This window comes from Capricornis sumatraensis, chromosome 21 (assembly GCF_032405125.1).
Source record: "Capricornis sumatraensis isolate serow.1 chromosome 21, serow.2, whole genome shotgun sequence".
NCBI lineage: Eukaryota > Metazoa > Chordata > Mammalia > Artiodactyla > Bovidae > Capricornis > Capricornis sumatraensis.
This window is the reverse complement of record NC_091089.1, coordinates 24,974,858-24,993,837: the sequence shown is the minus strand read 5'-3', so window position 1 is coordinate 24,993,837 and position 18,980 is coordinate 24,974,858. Positions and strand designations below refer to the sequence as shown.

Genomic DNA, 18,980 nt, shown 5'->3' with positions numbered 1-18,980 from the left:
TTCCAGTAGTCATGTATGGATGTGAGAGTTGGACTATAAAGAAAGGCTGAGTGCCAAAGAATTTATGCTTTGGAATGGTGGTGTTAGAGAAGACTCTTGAAAGTCCCTTGGACTGCAAGGAGATCAAACCAATCCATCCTAAAGGAAATCAGTCCTGAATAGTCATTGGAAGGACTGATGCTGAAGCGGAAGCTCAATACTTTGGCCCGCTGATGAGAAGAGCCAACTTATTGGAAAAGATCCTGATGCTGGGAAAGATTGAAGGCAGGAGGAGGAGGAGATGACAGAGGACAAGATGATTGGCATCACTGACTCAGTGGACATGGGTGTGAGCAAGCTTCGGGAGATGGTGATGGACAGGGAAGCCTGGTGTGCTGCAATCCACAGGGTTGCAAAGAGTCGGACACAACTGAGCAACTGAACTGACCCAAATCTCCAGTCTATTACTACTAAACCTAGTAGGTCTAAGTTTGCTCTGTTACCTAAACTCATATCCTCTATTTTCAATTCCTGCCCCATCTAGAAGCCCATTAGACGTCCATGGTTACTAATGTGGGGATCCCATTTTCACGAAAGACTTCAACATGCTTCTCTTTACCCTGTTCCCACTTTCCTGGGAAACATTAAGATCGACTTTCATCAGCTGACTTAATCTCATTTCAATTCAGGAGACTCCCTTCTTGGCACAGTTCCTCATAAAGTAGATTATGTGACAGGGGTCTTACTTTTAGCAAATATTATTTGCACATATATTTAAAACTGGACAATGAGATGTATTCTAAGAAACAGTGATTTTCTTATTTGGGAGGTTGATTCTTAATGCCAATTCTCTAATGATAATAATAACAATATTATAATTGTAATAATAGCTAAGAGGTACTCAGCATTTACTGTGTACCAGCAATCTTACTGGTTTGCTGCTGTATTATAATGATTTTCCAGGTTGAGTAAGTGATGAAGCTGAAAATAAAAAGATTAGATAATTTACTTCCTATTAGATGGGTTAAGTAGGGGAAAATCATTTTCTTTCAGGCATCAGTTTAAGTTCAGCTATATTCATGCTTTCCATTTTATCTTTTTATATGAGAATCAATGTGTTTTTTCCCTAGACTTACCCTGTTTATTACAGGATATTATTATTATGCTCACATTCCTAACCTTTCTAGTTTGCAGTATTTAGACATAGTTGACAGAGTGTATGTGAAAGAGATATTTGGACTTAACAAGTTTTACGTTGTAGATTTAGAGTCAGTTCTACAATAGCCATCCATAACACCATATTCATCAATAGTCTTTCATAGAGAATACAAAATTCTGGAATTTTCTTTTGACATTTTCTTTTGACATATCAAACCTCCTGAGCCATTTGAATATCCTTTCACACTGCTGAGCCCCCAACACGATGGAAAGTACCATGGCATAATTTCAGATGTATGAATATGAAATAATCCTGGAACTCTGCCAAAATCCTTCTGCCTTTTGAGTTTCAAAAAATGATTCTGATGTTTAATTCAAGATGCAGTACCAAATACACCAACAAAATGTGTTGTTCACGTGTGAGGCTCTGTGGATGTGTGACAATGAAGGATAAAGAAAAGAGTCGTACGAAACCAAATGTTCTCCTCTTGGCTTATGATTATGTATGTGGTGAGCACTCCATCTTTAAAATGTACTTGCCTTGGTGATTTTTTTCTTAGCACATCTTAAATCCAAGGTATCCACAGTCTCTACTCACTAAAATTTTGTTCTGATGAAAAGTACTTTGCTCCAACACTCCTACATGTTATAAAAATGGAAGCTCTTTCCAAAGAATTTTCCTAGTTGTAGATAAATTGAATATCCTTAATGTCACTCGTCTTTCTATCGGACACACTTGGGTGAGTAGCAGGTAGGATTTCATGGGAGGGAGGGAGAGATGTCAACAAGTTTGGCCCCTTCAGGTCCCCATTATGGACAAACTTCCAGCATACTCGCCTGGCCCAGTGCTGTCAGGATTCTTTTCCTGGATGTTTTGCTAACATTACCGGGAGCCCAGAGTGATGGCAGGCCCAAATAAGGGATTCTACATCCATATGTTAACTTCACTCTCCCCAAAACAAGAGTAATTATGTATATCACCCTTTCTAAATTCAACGTATCACATGTCTGCACAATGTACTATTAAGAGCTATAAAGTCAATCTTTGCAATTTTCCTCAAATGTTTAGTATTGCTCAATATAATACTTAAGTGGTAAATCATAATATTTCACTTGTGCATTTATTCATTTAACTAACTTGTATTAAGAACTCGCTATGTTCCAGGTGCTGCATAGGCTGGAGATAATAGATGAGTAAGACATGGACCTTGCCATAAAATGTGTTGTATTAAAATTAACTAGTTTTGACTCTTTCTCCCCAGTAGATGATGAGAAAAAGGAGGGTAGGAGTCATGCCTTATTTGCCTTTATATGCCCAACCTCTGAGGCATTGCTAGTCAATATTTATTGAGATAATAAATACATGATCCAAATGAATAAAATAATTTCCAGATAGAGAAACATGTTATGACAGAGCCATGCTGTGGAAGACAGAAGAAGAAGCAATTCTCTCTGTGAATTAAGCCACCAAAGTGTGTAAGGAACAGAAGCGTGAGAGCCGGACCTTTGCTTGTCATAAATGCTTGCCAAATGCTTTGGTAAAATATGTTGGTAAAAGAAAAGCTTCTGGTTTTAGTATTCTTAAAAAAAGAAATAATTCCTTGAGCCTGTTCAGAAAACAGTTAGTCAGAATTCAGTCTCTTTCAGGGACTTGATATTTGTCATCAGTTCAGTTCAGTTGCTCAGTCCTGTCCGACTCATTGCAACCCCATGGACTGCAGCACGCCAGGCTTCCCTGTCCGTCACCAACTCCCAGAGCTTGCTCAAACTCACGTCCATAGTAATGCCATCCAACCTTCTCATTCTCTGTTGTCCCCTTCTCCTCCTGCCTTCAATCTTTCCCAGAATTAGGCTCTTTTCCAATGAGTTGGCTCTTCGCATCAGGTGGCCAAAATATTGGAGCTTCAGCTTCAGCATCTATTCTTATTTCCTTTAGGATTGACTGGTTTGAACTCCTTGCAGTCCAAGGAACTCTCAAGAGTCTTCTCCAACACCATGGTTCAAAAGCATCAATTCTATGGTACTCAGCTTTCTTTATGGTCCAACTCTCACATTCATACATGACTACTGGAAAAACCATAGCTTTGACTAGATGGGCCTTTGTTGGCAAAGTAATGTCTCTGCCTTTTAATATTCTGTCTAGGTGTGTCGTATTTTTTCTTCCAAGAATCACGTGTTTTTTAATTTCATGGCTGCAGTCACCATCTGCAGTGATTTTGGAGCCCAAGAAAATAAAATCTCTCACTGTTTTCATTGTTTCCCCATCTATTTGCCATGAAGTGATGGCATGCCGTGAAGTGGGACCAGATACCATGATCTTGTTTTCTGAATATTGAGTTTTAAGCCAGCTTTTTAACTCTCCTCTTTCACTTTCATCAGGAGGTTCTTTAGTTCCTCTTTGCTTTCTGCCACAACAGTAGTGTCATCTGCATATCTGAGGTATTTATATTTCTCCCAGCAATCTTGATTCCGTATTGTGATTCATCCAGCCCAGCATTTCACATGATGTACTCTGCTTATAAGTTAAATAAGCAGGGTGACAATATACAGCCTTGATGTACTCCTTTTCCAATTGGGAACCAGTCCATTATTCCATGTCCAGTTCTAACTGTTGCTTCTTGACCTGCATACAGATTTCTCTGGAAGCAGGTCAGGAGGTCAAGTATTCCCGTCTCTTTAAGAATTTTCCACAGTTTGTTGTGATCCACACAGTCAAAGGCTTTAGTGTAGTCACTGAAGCAGAAGTAGATGTTTTTCTGGAACTCTCTTGCTTTTTCTATGATCCAATGGATGTTGGCAATTTGATCTCTGGTTCCTCAGCCTTTTCTAAATTCAGCTTGAACACCTGGAAGTTGTTGGTTCACATACTGTTGAAGCCTGTTTTCAGTTCACGTACTGTTGATACTTGTCATGGGGTCCTGTAATTTCAAACAGGAAACTCTCTCCGGAACTAGGAGAAATGTTTTATTCTGGTCTGTTGACCTGAAACAAACAGACTACCAGTTATTTCTCTGAAAGAAAAAAAAAAGGTTTATTTGGGATCAGCAAGGAATTGCTATTTGAGGTCTGCAACCCTGGAGAGTCCCCACAGGTCTAGGAAAGAATACTTTTACAGAGGGCAGGAAGGGAGGCAGAGTGCGTGGCTTTTCATTGACTGGGTCCTTGCCAGGAAGGAGGAGGAGTCCTCCTGTTGGCCTCTTATCATCACAGGGTATAAGAGCTCCGCCTGCTGATCTCTATGTAATTGAGGTTTCTGTTTATTAAATTTTTACAGTTCCAACTTCAACCTACTACCCCAGACCTATCAGTGTCTATTTGCTGTTTTTTCTTCTGGTCAAAGGTAGATTTTCCTTCCCAGACAACTTTTTGTTAAGAGTAATATCTCTAAGTTAAAAGAAGTCAGTTTATCTGTTTGTATTGCTGTTGCTCAGTTGCTCAGTCATGTCTGACTTGTGACCCCAAGGACTGTAGCATGGCCTGGCTTCCCTGTCCTTCACCATTTCCCAGAGTTTGCTCAAACTCATGTCCATCAAGTCAGTGATGCCATCCAACCATCTCATCCTCTGTCATCCCCTTCTCCTCCTGCCTTCAATCTTTCCCAGCATCAGGGTCTTTTCAAATGAGTCAGTTCTTTGCATCTGGTGGCCAAAGTATTGGATTTTCAGCCTCAGCATCAGTCCTTCCAATAAATATTCAGGGTCTGTTTGTATAGTCATAGGAAAAACGCTTAGGTAAAGCACTTACTCATTTTCTATTTTTGATGAGTCAAACTGTGAAGTAATGCATGTCTTTAAGACAGACACTCTACCAACCTCCACATATATATGTTAACCAAAGGGTAAACACTTTCCTTTTTCTATTTTCAATCAGGCTTCCCTTGGGAAAATTTGAAACTTTTCAGACTGAGCAAAATATAAAAGGAAATAAACAATTTAATGAAATATTGATTGCTGAGGCAATTTTAGTTTCTACCTATGATAATTTGCTGGGTTCCTTAAATATCCTTTTAGGTGTTAATTACAAACCAATATAACAATTTAATTGGGTGTGTTTTTTTCTATATAATTGGTTATCTTCTGATGTCAAGCGACAATAGGAAAGTAAAATTTGCAGAAGCAAAAGTTTCAGGGTAATTGGCTTAAAACTGAATCTATTTCATGATTCCCAAAAACAAATAATGGAGAGGAGGGGGAAATGAGTAAACTATGGATATGCATTGTGTTCTCACTCTCTAATGAAAGAGAAAACAGAAGTCGAAGTTTGTTTTACTTCAAGAATTATAGGTTGGTAGTAAACTTATTTTTAAAGCTTTTACTATAACTTTTACACTAGCAGCTTTCATTCACAAAGAAAAGCTTATGTGATCACGTCACTCCACACGGATTCTAAGACCCAGTCCAGCCCTAAAAATCAGCGATTCTAGTGGCTACACGGTATGCTGTATCCATTATACACTGGGCATAGTACATATACTCTCAAGCACATTTGGCTCTGTTGCCTCTCTATTACTTTTAATTTATTTTTTATTGAAGTATATAGTTGATTTACAATGTTGTATTAGTTTCTGGTATATAGCAAAGTGATTCAGTTATATACATATATATCTATATTTCTTTTTCATACTCTTTTCCATGTGGCTTATTACAAGCTATTGCATACAATTCCCTGCTATACAGTAGGGCCTTGTTGCTTATCTCTTTTATATATAGCAGTGTGTATCTGCCATTCCCAAATTCCCAGTGTATTCCTCCGCCACCTCCTTCCCCCTTCGGTAAACATAACTTTGTTTTCTGTGTCTGTGAGTCTCTTTCTGTCTTGTAAATAAATTCACTGATATCATTTTTTAGATTCCACGTAGAAGTGACATCATTGGTACTTGTCTTTCTCTTTCTGATTTCTTTCCCTTAGGATGATCATCTCCAGGTCCACCCGTGCTCCTGCACAGACCGTTCCTTATTCTTGTTTATGGCTGAGCAGTATTCCACTGCATATACGCACCACATCTTCTATATCCATTCACCTGTTGATAGACATTTAGCTTGTTTCTGTGTTTTCGCTACTCTAAATGGCACTGCTGTGAACACTGGGGTGCATGTATCTTTCCAAATTAGAGTGTTTCCAGATACATGCCCAGGAGAGGGAATGCTGGATCACGTGGTATCAGCTCCCTCTTTCCTGAGGTGCCAGTCTGAACTACACATTAAATTGAAGGTGTGCTTCTGGCATAGCTTTCCATAAAAGCAAGGCAAGGTGTTCAACTTTTTCTAGTGCTCCTCTCTGTGCTGCCCGCTGCCTCATTAGGAACAATCTACATTTTTCATCCTCAGCACACACAGGCAGATCTGCTTCCTGAGTTGCAGCCAACAACCAACATTCCATATGCGTCATTTCACCACGTTACTCTGGGTCAGTACGTTGCTTTCCTGCTCATTTGCCCAAGACTCCTGGGAGCTTCCCATTATTCATCCTCGAGAGCTTGACTTTTCACTTCTTAGATACCCAAGGGCTGGCTGTCACTGACTGTTCATGAGTCAAACTGCCCCAACTAGGGAGGATTTATAATGAGAACAGCTCTTACATTCTCCATTTGGGATGTACCAACTTCTCCCTACTTTTTGATCCCTGCATCAATGCTAAGCCTTTTTTTCACAACAAAATAAAGACCCTGATCCTAAGGTGACTTTGTTCAAGTGATAGTGTTTGGTGTAGAATCTTGTCAAAGGCCTTTAGAAAATCTTTCTCTTTCCGCCCCTTTTCTTCATCCTGTTATATCTACTGAAAAAGTTCTTTAAAACTATCCCATTGTGTTTAACTGTTGGTACCTCTCCATAGCCAAGTCCATCATCTCCATTCACTAAACTCCTTAAAGGTTTATCCAATGGCCAGGCTGAGCAAGGTCTGAGCTCATCTGGTATTGGCATGCTTCCCAAGGTCTACATTTTTGCCTACCGTCCCCCCCCCCCCCCCCGCGGAATCCTTCTTTGTAACAGGGGTCACATTTGCAATCTGGCATAGTAGCTTACATACCAATAAATCCCAGTGGCCTAATTTCACCCTCGAGTTCCTGCAAAACTCTCATTGAGTCGCCCTCCACTCGGTGATTTATCCAGATTTATTATGTCAATTTGGCAAAATAGCGCTGATACAGCTACTATTGGATATAATAGCATCTATCTTGGATTTTCAGGGGCAATACAAGACTGCTATTTCCCTAGGATCTTATTCACTAAAAGCTAAGGTTTAAGAATTCACCTGTGAGCTACCATCACTTCATACTCTGGAGAGCTCTCTGTTCCAGCATCATCTGTGGTCTATCCTCTTTCTTGAGTTAAATTGTTCTCTCTGATTTGAAAGAAACTTGTACTGGCTCTTGAAGTCTTGTATAGAATACTCCTCAATCTCTCTGCATTTTGAAGACCACTTTATCACTCTATTACATCTGTTTTTCACACTTTGTAGACTCTCCAGTTATTACTTGAACTATATTTCAGCTTAGGAAAAGAAGCTAATTACTTCGTAAAATAAAATTGTTGATACTTCCAGGTATCCATGCAATTGGGAATGCAGAGGACATGGAATAATTTTGAATGAGGTGGTTTCTACAAAATCATTGCATTTTATCACAGCTACCAGCTCTAAAATTGGTGAACAACTTAATGAGTGGCCGATCAAAATTCTAGGACAATTATTATCATGATTAATAGCCATTAATTAATATAAGACATTTATTGTTCTCTAACACAGTGTGAGACAAAGTGTGAGGCACTGGGAATTCAGCTAATTGAGGGAACATGATTTGTGCCCCCAAGGATCCCACAGAGTGGAGTTGAATCAAACGTGGACCTGTAAATAAATAAATCAAGGTCACTCAGAGATAGGTGAGTGACAGGTGCCCAATAATAAATAGGTAACTTGCTCTGACACTGTGAAAGAAAGTCCATCCCTGTGTCTCTCCACTAGGCTCATCCTGACCTGTGTCCTTTACAATAAAACTGTAATCGCAAAAAAAAAAGTGAAGAGGAGAGCAATAGCTTCCACCTCCAGGGGAAGAACTGTTTTTGGAGCAGAGTGAACAGTGATATTGAGCTGAGACTTCATGAATGGGTGAGAGGGTCCTGGACAGACCCTGGTGGGAAGAGCAGGGGCATTAAACAGGGACCATACTTTGGCCACCTCATGGAAAGAGTTGACTCATTGGAAAAGACTCTGATGATGGGAGGGACTGGGGACAGGAGGAGAAGGGGACGACAGAGGATGAGATGGCTGGATGGCATCACTGACTCGATGGACGTGAGTTTGAGTGAACTCTGGGAGTTGGTGATGAACAGGGAGGCCTGGCGTGCTGCGATTCATGGGGTCACAAAGAGTCGGACACGACTGAGTGACTGAACTGACTGACTGACTGATGGTGTGGAATGAAAAGGAATGGTAGCAGATGAGACTGGAGAAAACAGACAAGGCTAGAACTATCTTCTGTGGGCAAGTGAAAGCAACGTGGTTTTAAATAATGAAATACTGCAATACTTTTGCAGGGGTTTGGTTCTAGGACCCCCTACTGACACCAAAGTCTGGGGTTTCTCAAGTCTCTTACAGACATCCTCTGTATCCACCTGTGGATGGTTAGATCCATGGATGTAGAACCTTGAATAGAAGGCTCTGTCTGTAATATGGCCAGCTCTGTCATGAGTGTGCAAGCAGGGAGATAATTGAAGAAGTTATCACAGTGTTAAAGGAAGAGCTGATGGAAGCAATGGCAGTCAGGAGGGAAAGAAGGAAGTGGATTTAATACACAGTGAAGTGGGTATATCTGAGTCCCTCTAACATTTATTTGAATGGTACTGAATTAAGGAAGAGCAAAAAGTCAAGGGTGACCTTTTCCCCAGAATTCATTTCTAGGTAATTAGGTACATGGTGATGCTGACCACCAAAGAGAGGCTGTAGAAGGAAGCACAAGTTAATAGTTAAGTTGGTTGGAGTATTATGGGAAGGTTCTGAAAAGATGGTGAGTTCTACTTTGAATGGAGGGATATCAAGTGAAGATTTCCAATATGTAATTAGGTAAGTCTGGTGCTTAGGCTTAGAAATATAAATGGGAGAGTCACTAGCATAGGATTGGGTCAGTTTTACATTGTGGCTAGCTGTTGTTTCAGGTACTATGCTAAGAATGGCAGCAACAAAGATGAATAACAGATGAATAACAAATGATCCCTGAATAACAGATGAATAACAAATGATCCCTTTCTGGAGCCTAGCAAAGAGCAAGGACACAATCATTTATTATGTCTTATTCTTCTAATATGTCAGATACGTGAGTCTTATTCATATAAATTATTTATTCCATATACTAAACCCTTGTCAATACAGACTCTACTTTATTAGTTTAACTAAATCTTTTGATCATTCTTAACACTAGCAACTACCAGAGAAATGAATTACTAACACAATACACCTTTTGGTTCCAAGGCTTTAAGAATAAACAGTTTGTTCCAGCTGGAAAAAAATCATTTAGCTGAAATTTTCTACTTCTTACCCTATGTCCTTTCTATCACATTTTGTGAAGGAGAAGTTAGTTTCACTTCTTGAACCAAGGAAGATTTGGCAGCTCTGATGTCAGTTAAGTAGGAAACCTATTCAAAAGAGCTCTTGCTTTTGCCCCTTTAGAATACTAACTCCCTTTGAAAAGTGAATGTATCACATGAAGACAGTTGGCTTGTGGGTATAAAATGATGGTCGAAAAAAGAGTGTTGATGAAAAAGTCTCCATATTTACCCTAACAAAATTCAGGAATTATCTGACACCCCTCAAAAAAACAGATTTTTCTGAAGCCTTGTTTAAATAAATTATAGAGATGGTGACAACATCGTGTGTAAAATTATTTTATGAAAGTCAAAGTGAAAAGAATGCTCTGTAATTTTTCATTCACAGTAAAACAGCACATCACCCTTTGGCTACCAGTCCATCCTTTGAGCAAGTGCTATAAACAAAGAATAACTTAAAGATTCTGCTATCTCTTGAATACCAAAGAGACAGTTTTTCAGAAATGTGTGTTGAATTGTATTCATAACATTTTTTAAGGTGGATATGTTCACATAATGCACACAACTCCAACGTCCTATGATTTCTACACAACAGAAAATGTCAAACCAAGTTATTGGAAGTTCTTCAAATGACATCTCTCTCTCTCTATTTTTTTCTGTTATCATTCAACAGGGAAGGCCATGGTAAAATTTCAGTATTTGCTGTCAAAATGGCTTTAGCCACGTTGTGTGGAGGGAAGATCATGGACAAATTAAGATGTAAGTTACTCTCTGCCTCTCTCTTTGCTCACCCCTCCCATATGCCGCGTTTTCCTCTACCCACTTCCTACCAGATTCCCCTGACCATTCGTGACTTTCCTCCTCCTATGAGAGTTATGTGAAATATGGAGTTCAATGTAATGAACTAATGCACAGAGCACTGAGCTTGTCCAAGTCTAGTGATTTCTTACTATGGCCACGGCATGTGTAGGCAGATTAGCAACGTGAGCAGCAGCATGTCTTCAGTGAAGGTGTGGGTCCTACCTGTAATACCTTCGCAGGTATGACTGTTACCCAGGAGCGCCCCAAAGGTGACCTGCATTATAATTCTATTGCTATGGGCCAATGTCTGCAGTGACTAAAGGCACGTATGGAAATGACTACTCAGATTCATTTTCCAGATGAGCAAGCTCTCTTTCAGCAACTGTACCTGGTTGCCTAGAGAAATGTAATTTCAATTCACAAGAGAAGGAGAATGGTCTTTAATATTATTATCCCTGCCTTTGAGCAGACTCAAGGGGGTTCAGCTTTGGAAAGAGCAAAATTTGGAATCTGAGCCACTTTCTTCTGGTTTTCTCTGCTGGTTCAATTGAACTGACTTATTCCTAGACATTAAGTCACTGGAAATATTCAGAATAAAAAAAGAAAGAAAAGAAATATAATGTTCATTGATCTTTGGATTTTTCTATCCTAAAAGTATTTTCATCTTAGATAAATGTCAGTGGAATGAATGTTCTCCTTCTAGGTATGGATTATTATTATTTACAACCTGTTAAGTATCACCAGTTAGACTGTTCATGATAACAAGGTTAAATATACATTGTTTCATGTTCATGGTGCAAAACTGCCTCACAAGTTAAGTCCATCACCATAGGAGATGAAGGCCATGTTAGGAAACCTTCTTTTTTCAATCATCTCAAGCCAAAGTTCCCAGCACATTTCCTCATTCTTCTCAGCCAGTGAGTGCTATTCAAATCACTGAGGACTTGAACGGTTCCAAGGCAGATATTGACAGGGTATAGGCAGAGGAATTACATGCAGAAACTATAGATTGCGAATGAACTGATTCCGATAGAGACATGATAGCTAAAGTGCACTGAGTGATTTTGAGCCTTTTGTGTACACTTTGTCACTAAATGTCGTAGTTTTTTAACCATCAAAACAGTGGGAGTTTTTTGGTTAGTTGGCATGTTTTCGATAAAGAAGCTGAGACTTGGAGAGTTAATCACAAATGGTACCAGGAATTGAACCCTGACTTTTTTCCATACCCCAGTGGCTCTCAAACTTTAGTATGTGTGGAATCACCTGGAGGCCTTTTAAAAAATACATTTCTGGGTCTCATTCCCAGAATTTCTGATTCAGTAGGCCTAAAGTGAATGGGGGTTAGGGCAAGACTTTTCATTTCTAACTAGTTTAAAATTCTGTATATGTGACTATTTTGAAGAAAAGTTACCAGGTAACCTTCTCTCTTCCACTAAGTATTATGAGTCTGAGTTATAATGCCCTATGAGAAAGCACACTCTCTTAGGAACTGGGAGCCTCAAGTTACAGGCCCAGCTTTGTGAATAATTCACTGAGTTATCCTGTGGAAGTTATTGCTTCTTTAGTCCTCAGCTTCCTTCTCCATCCTAAATTTGGGGATTTTGTTAGAGACCTGAGGGTCCCTAGTGGCTGTAATCACCTGTGACTCACAGAGCCTCTAGGCTTTTTCGTCAACCTGTGGTGTGTCAGCTGCTGAATGTAATCTCTTGCTTCTTGATGCACTGAGGAAGAATAAAGAAAAATACAGGAATAAAAACTTTTTTTCTTTGGCATTTCTCCAGACATACCCCAAGAAGAGTTGTGTCATTAAAGCAATGGATAAGGGAACAGTACATGGAAACCCCACATAACCACACATCTTCCCTCTCTCCCAGGAACCTTCTTTCATGGACCAGCCAAATGCAGTCAAGATTCAGAGAAGCCCAAGCAGACCCTCATAAGGCCCAGTTTAGATTACCTTCAGCTCACCTGAAAGATGTAAAAAATTAAAAAACCACCCCAGTGCTTGATTGAGGATAACATATCAGTCAGAAAGTAGCAGGAAAAAAAATGTCCTTTAAAAAAAAAAACTTTAAAAAAATAAAAATTAAAAAAAAATAACAGCGTAATCCCTAAGACATTTCCTTCAGGGTTAGGCTGGGAAGAGAACATTTAGCAAAAGGAACCAGGGCAGAGGAAGAAACTCACGAGGGCCTTGCCTACTGGCCTCACATCACCATTGGCCACTTATGCTGAGGACAGTAGCAAAATTTTTTTTCAAAGTCTTAAGAAACACTTCCAAATACTTATTCAATCTTAGGTATGTGGACAAAAGGATCTTATAATAAAATAAGGAACCCAAAGCCAGTGCCGACAACCTGAGGAGTGGGATGGGGGTTCCAGAGGGAAAGGATATGTGTATGCCTAATGCCATTTCATGTTGACGTATGGCAAAAAAAAAAAAAAAAAAAATCACAGTATTGTAAAGTAATTATCCTCTAATTTAAAAAATTAAATTAGAAAATAAGTTTGATGAAAACTAAGAAGCCAGGTTTCTATATTTCAGAACTCCTCAGAGCCTCTCGTGAACCGAGTTGATTCTATGCCATCAAGGACCCAAATACCTTCCATCTTTATACTTGGCTTCCCTCTGTGTCAGATGTTATCCTTCTTCTGAGGGTAAAGGGGGGTACAGCGGTTTCAGGAGTCACACCCACTCGAGAGGTCCCTGACCCTTAAGTCTCATGGCCAGGGTGGCGTCACAGACCAGTTACTATATCAGTTCCTGGAGAGGGGAAAGGAATGCCCGTGATGGTCATGGAGTCTTCCAGTCATTCTCACCTCCAGGGCTGAGAAGGGCCTCTGCTGTCCCTTAGCCCAGGAAGAAAGGTGGGGCCAATAAAGATGGAGGGAAAGGTTGTTACATCAGCAACAAACAACATTGGCACAATTACAAAACTCAGGCTTTAACTAACTGTTTGAGCAGATATTTGCCAGTCGTTGAAACCCTCGAAATTCTCTCGCAAGTCCAGTTATTTAAAGCAAACAATATATTAATAACTGCTCCAGTGCTGTTTCCTCACTCTGTCCCATCATTCACCAGATACCCATGATCAGTGAGCAAAGCATGCATGCTCTCCAGTGGCCAAAGTCAGTCCCCTGCAGCTCAGTGAAAGAAGTCACAGATGCATAAGTCCCATTGGAAGAAACCTGTGCTCTCCAGTCTGCAAAAATAATGAGCTGCAGGGACTTCTCTTGTAGTCCAGTGGTTAAGACTTAACTTCCAATGCAGGAGTGTGAGCTCAATCCCTGGTCAGAGAGCTAAGATCTCACATGCCCCCAGGCCAAAAAACCAGAGTATAAATAGCAGAAGCAACATTGTAACAAATCCAATAAAGATTTACAAAAATGGTCCCAACCTGAAAGAAAAAAAATGAAAGAAAGAAGCTGCAGAGTGTCACAAATTCTGTAGAAAAACAGATAGTGTGATCACAACATATCACGTTGCCTTCCCCCCAGACCTGAATCACTGAGTGTGGTGTCCCTGTTCTCTGACTGAGGAGTCACTCTTTGAATAGTTAATCCCGTGAAGGTAGTTTTAATGGTTCCCAGGTAAGTCAGTTGAAAGCAATTTGACCAAAAGCAATTTAGCTAAAAGCAGTGTGGTTGGTAGAACCTCTCCAAAATATGTATTAATGAGAAATGAATGTCCTTAGTCACTTTAGATAACCATTGACTGAATGAGGAAATATGGGCAGTTCCACCCAAGATCGCCGTGGCTGACTCGGGGAGCAGAATCAAGGATTTTCTTTACTCTTCTTTTGCTGGCTTCCATTTAGTCATAAAACAGCCAGAGTAATAATGTTGTAATAAGCATTGCTTTATATAATAAGAAAATAAAATGAAAGGATATGGAATGTCTCAGAATTTGAGAGATTTATTTTTCCTTCTTTAAATTCTAATTCCCTTTAAGCCAGTATGACAACTGTGCTAGTCTGGCAGTTTTTCTGTTTTTGTGCACAGGGATGAGAAAGATTTAGCTCATGCCAACTAGCCCCTTCATTTGGGGAACACAGAGCAAGAGTAATTGGCTGAAAATATTTAGAAATTTTAAAAAGCAAAAAAGTGGAAAACAGCAGAAAATTTGAAGCTGAGTTTTAAATATTGCTTTAAAAGGGACAAGAACCCCACACGTTGTACCCCAGTTTCCAATGCTCAGGGCCACCAGGAGCCAACAAATAGGGTGACCTTCAGGTACCCTTAGGCAGCAGAGCGTGTGAGGGCGCCCCCTGCAGGTGTGGAACACAGAGCCCTATACATAAACTGACCTAATATAATATACTCCTTTTCTGTCAAAATATCTTTGATCCAATTATTGCTGTTAAGGATCTTAAAGATTTCTTAATCCAGTGGCATAAGCCTGGAATGTCAGGTGCTGTTCTAAAGCTTCTGAAGAGGGCTTGTTTTATTTAAAAAACTATCATTAATGGAAAACACCTTGTACTTCCTGAGTTTCTATTAATGAATGGGTTGTTCTGCCTCCAAGCCTATCCACAGGGTAATATTTCTAGCTTATTGGGCTGCCTTTAATTCTTCGGTATCTTGCTCATCACTCATTGTCCTGTACACTTGGCCTGCAAGTCCCCTTTGTAAGAAAATCTTCCCTGACTCGCTCCTCCCTGCAAGAACCCTGTCTCTGAGCTCCTGCTGCACCCTGTACATCCCACTTCCCTCTGCTCACACCACCCTGTTACCAAGTGTGATGTCAGCCATGATGTAAGCACATCCCTGTCATCCCCAGTAGACCAGGACCTCCCGGGGGCAACAGCTGTGTCCTGATTTCCCTGTGTATTCATGGCTTAGCACAATTTCACATGTTTATTATGTGCCAAGTTAATTTTCGTTTAACAAATCCATGAATGTAAGTTCTTCTAAAGTAACATTGTGTGGAGCTGTCAGAAGCACACAGGTAATTTAAAATATGATTTGGAACCTTATAGAACAATCCTACTGGGGAGGCAGCATCTAAACATACAAGGTGAGTGGCAGAAAAGTGTGATATGAAATCAACGAGAAAAAATACAGCATTTCTGTACTGTATACTAGGTGCCAAGCATACATCAGTGTGCTTTTCATCTAGTAACTAGTTTAATCCTTGAAATAGTGCCCTATATTATATAGATATACATATATTTCATGTTATAAGCATATTATATGTATCTGCATACATATATACATATATAGAGAGAGAGAGACAGAGGTCTCCAAATTAAGGTACAAACACATACCATGTTGTGCCCCCTCATTTCTTTTTAAAAACCTGACTGGCCATTAACAGCCACTTCACTTTAATCTCAGTGAATAGCCCTAGTTTGGCTATTACTTAGTAGAATTTCATCAGTACAAATGAGTTTAATATTAGCTTCACATTTGTGAAAGGTCACTGTTGGTGCCCTTCAAGTTTGACTCTAGTTAGAGATGTTTAAATTATTTAGTGTGGACTTGAAAAGCCTAACCTCCTTCTCAAAAATGTGCCCTGGCCTAGAAATCCCAGGTCTAGAAGATCATCAGAATGACAAAATTATAATTAGCCAAACTGTCCCCAGATAAAAAAGATGGCAGTTCTAATAAGAAAGTACATTTACTTCTTCAAGGCTTCTTTTTTCCTCCTTTGGATTGGAATTCTGGAGTTCCTATATTTGGAATTACATAAGAGGGTTTTGGTTTTGTTGTTGTTGTTATTTTTTTGCTGTTGGCAACTTCTTTTTTTGACTAGTTATAATGAAATGAGATGAAATTCACTAAGGAAACAACATTGTGAAAATGAGTGAGAACATAATTAATTTGTGTTGCTCATGTAGAATATCTGTAGCTTTATAACTGATTAACTATTGGAAGCACAATAGAAATCCTTTGTAAGTGGAGTATTTAAAAAAAAAAAAATGACAGCCAGTTCATGTCCTCAAAACATAATCTAATAAAAGCCTGTAATATGCTGAACATCTGACTGGGGTATGAAACAATGTCCCCAGATTACATTTTGACCTTGAAAAATTAAGTCCAAAATGAACAGAGGTAGCATGTTGACTTTACAACAGTTTATCCCAGCAGCTGTGCTGGCCTCGTTGCAATCCAGCACAGCGACACACCATATAATGGCCAACCCTTTTCTTCCAATAGTGATTTCCACAGAGGAATTACAGAGTACTTTGGGAAATTACGCCATGAATATTCATTCAGTGCACATAGTGGCAAAAACTGAAGAAAAGAGGTCCAATAAAGCTAGCGGCTCTGCTGAGAAGAATCTGGATCCTTGACTTTACCTCACTGAACATTGGCAAGGCCAGGCTTCCTCTTGACTGCATGAGGCAAAAGACCCTTCCCTGTAAATCAGTTGCCTTCCACCCAGAACACTATGATTTATAGGAAGTTTTCTGCTTCTGTGAGAAGTTAATCAAGCGCTCTCATTGCATCCTTATCCCTACATGTCTTTCATTTTTCAATATATTAAACCAAAAGCCAAAAGTTTTAGCGACACTATGCCAGTCTCCTCTCTCCATGGGATTCTCCGGGGAATAATACTGGAGTGGCTTGCCATTCAGTATTAGTGCCTGGAGAATCCCATGGACGGAGGAGCCTGATGGCTACAGTCCTTGGGATTGCAAACAGTTGGACACGACTAAGCAACTAACACTTTCTTTTTTTATATATAAATTTATTTATTTTAATTGGAGGTTAATTACTTTAAAATATTGTTTTGGTTTTGCTGTACATCAACATGAATCCGCCACAGGTATACTCGTGTTCCCCATCCTGAACCCCTCTCCCTCCTCCCTCCCCATGCCATCTCTCTGGGTCATCCCAGTGCAACAGCCGCAAGCATCCAGTATCATGCATCGAACCTGGACTGGCGATTCATTTCATATATGATATTATACGTGTTTCAATGCCATTCTCCCAAATCATCCCACCCTCACCCTCTCCCACAGAGTCCAAAAGACTGTTCTATACATCATAGACAGGTAAATAGCTACCTTGCTAGATAAGCACAAACCCTAACATTATAGTAAAATTTTCATTGTGTATTTCAAAAGAAATCAGCATATTTCTCACAAAAATTCCTCCCATTGAGTATATATATGAGTTGATAATTGACCTCAAACTAAAAATGAGATGTTCTCTGTCCTATCAAAATATGCTAATTTTATCCAAATTGCTAGTTAATGGTATGTGCCAAAATCATCTACAGAAAGATACCAGAGAAAACACCATGCCAAGAATATCTCAGCATAAAAATTAGCTTTCATATTATCCTTTCATAATAAATTACATGTTTAATTTCTGCCACATTTTTGTTATCTACAGTAAATATGTTGAGCTAAAACAGTGGGAAATCTTTATGTGATGATTAAATATCTTTCCTTTTCCATCCATCAGATATTTTCTCAATGATTTCTGACTCCAGTGGGGTGATGGTTTATGGACGATATGATCAGTTCCTACGGGAAGTTCTCAAGCTACCCACGGCAGTTTTTGAAGGTCCTTCATTTGGTTACACAGAACAGTCAGCGAGATCCTGTTTCTCTCAACAGGTAGGAAACAACTTGTTTAAGGAAGTATCTCTCAGCGGGTGCTCTCTTGTGTGTCACTCGAAGTCCCTATTTCTTCATCATAACCTGTAGTGCATCTTCCAGCTTCTGACAAATGACTTCTGAGTCAGTAACTGAGTGCAGCACATCTGGATAATAATCGGTGGTGCTTCCTGACCTTGAACCAGCATCGTGCAGATTCTTTATTTGCACTAATTTAATCTCTACTAACAACCCTATTGGCTTCCCTGGTGGCTCAGCAGTAAAGAACCAGCCTGCCAGTGCAGGTGATGTGGGTTCGATCCCTGAGTCAGGAAGAAGGATATGGCAACCCACTCCAGTATTCTTGCCTGGGAAATCCCATGGACAGAAGAGCCTGGCGGGCTACAGTCCATGGGGTTGCAGAGTCAGGCACAGTTTCACGACTAAACAACAACAATCCTAACCCTCTGAATCATTTGTTATGACCACACTATCTAAATGGCTGAATTGTCACTCCGCCTCACATAAAACCCAAGTCTGACCCAGGACTAAGTTTCATCAGTGTTTAGCAAAGGAGACAAAAAAGAATCTCCGCACATGCCCTGTGGGATCTGGGAGGCCCTAAATCATCCACTCAGTTGGGGTTCAGAGCCACATGTCTTAACTGGGCATGGAGCAAGTCAGCTGAAGGAAGCTGCATAGTTTGGAGGGCTATCCATGTCTATATCTGTCCAGTCATGTGGAAAACCGACATGTCTAGAACTATTCTCCAGCACAGCATGGTAGAGGTTTAGAAATCCATAAACAGAAGGTTGTTTACAATTTTTAAAAATCCAAACTTTATAAGCAAACAGTGCTTAGCAGCCATGAAACAGCTGCATTTACTGTCCAGCTAGAAAACCTCATCTCTCTGTTTACTTGGTGATCTAAGAGGTCAGAAATGCCACAGGCATCC

The 18,980-nt window shown here is 39.9% G+C and overlaps 1 protein-coding gene across 20 annotated transcripts in view; it reads left to right on the top strand.

Moving 5' to 3' along the window:
* Positions 1-18,980, top strand: part of DTNA (dystrobrevin alpha) — a 149,420-nt gene that overhangs the window by 46,421 nt on the left and 84,019 nt on the right. For all 20 annotated transcript variants that reach the window (XM_068993515.1, XM_068993529.1, XM_068993521.1 and 17 more), the window contains exons 4-5: positions 10,348-10,433; positions 17,892-18,046. In XM_068993515.1, coding sequence (XP_068849616.1) covers positions 10,348-10,433; positions 17,892-18,046 — 241 coding nt within the window. The remainder of the gene's footprint in view (positions 1-10,347; positions 10,434-17,891; positions 18,047-18,980) is intronic.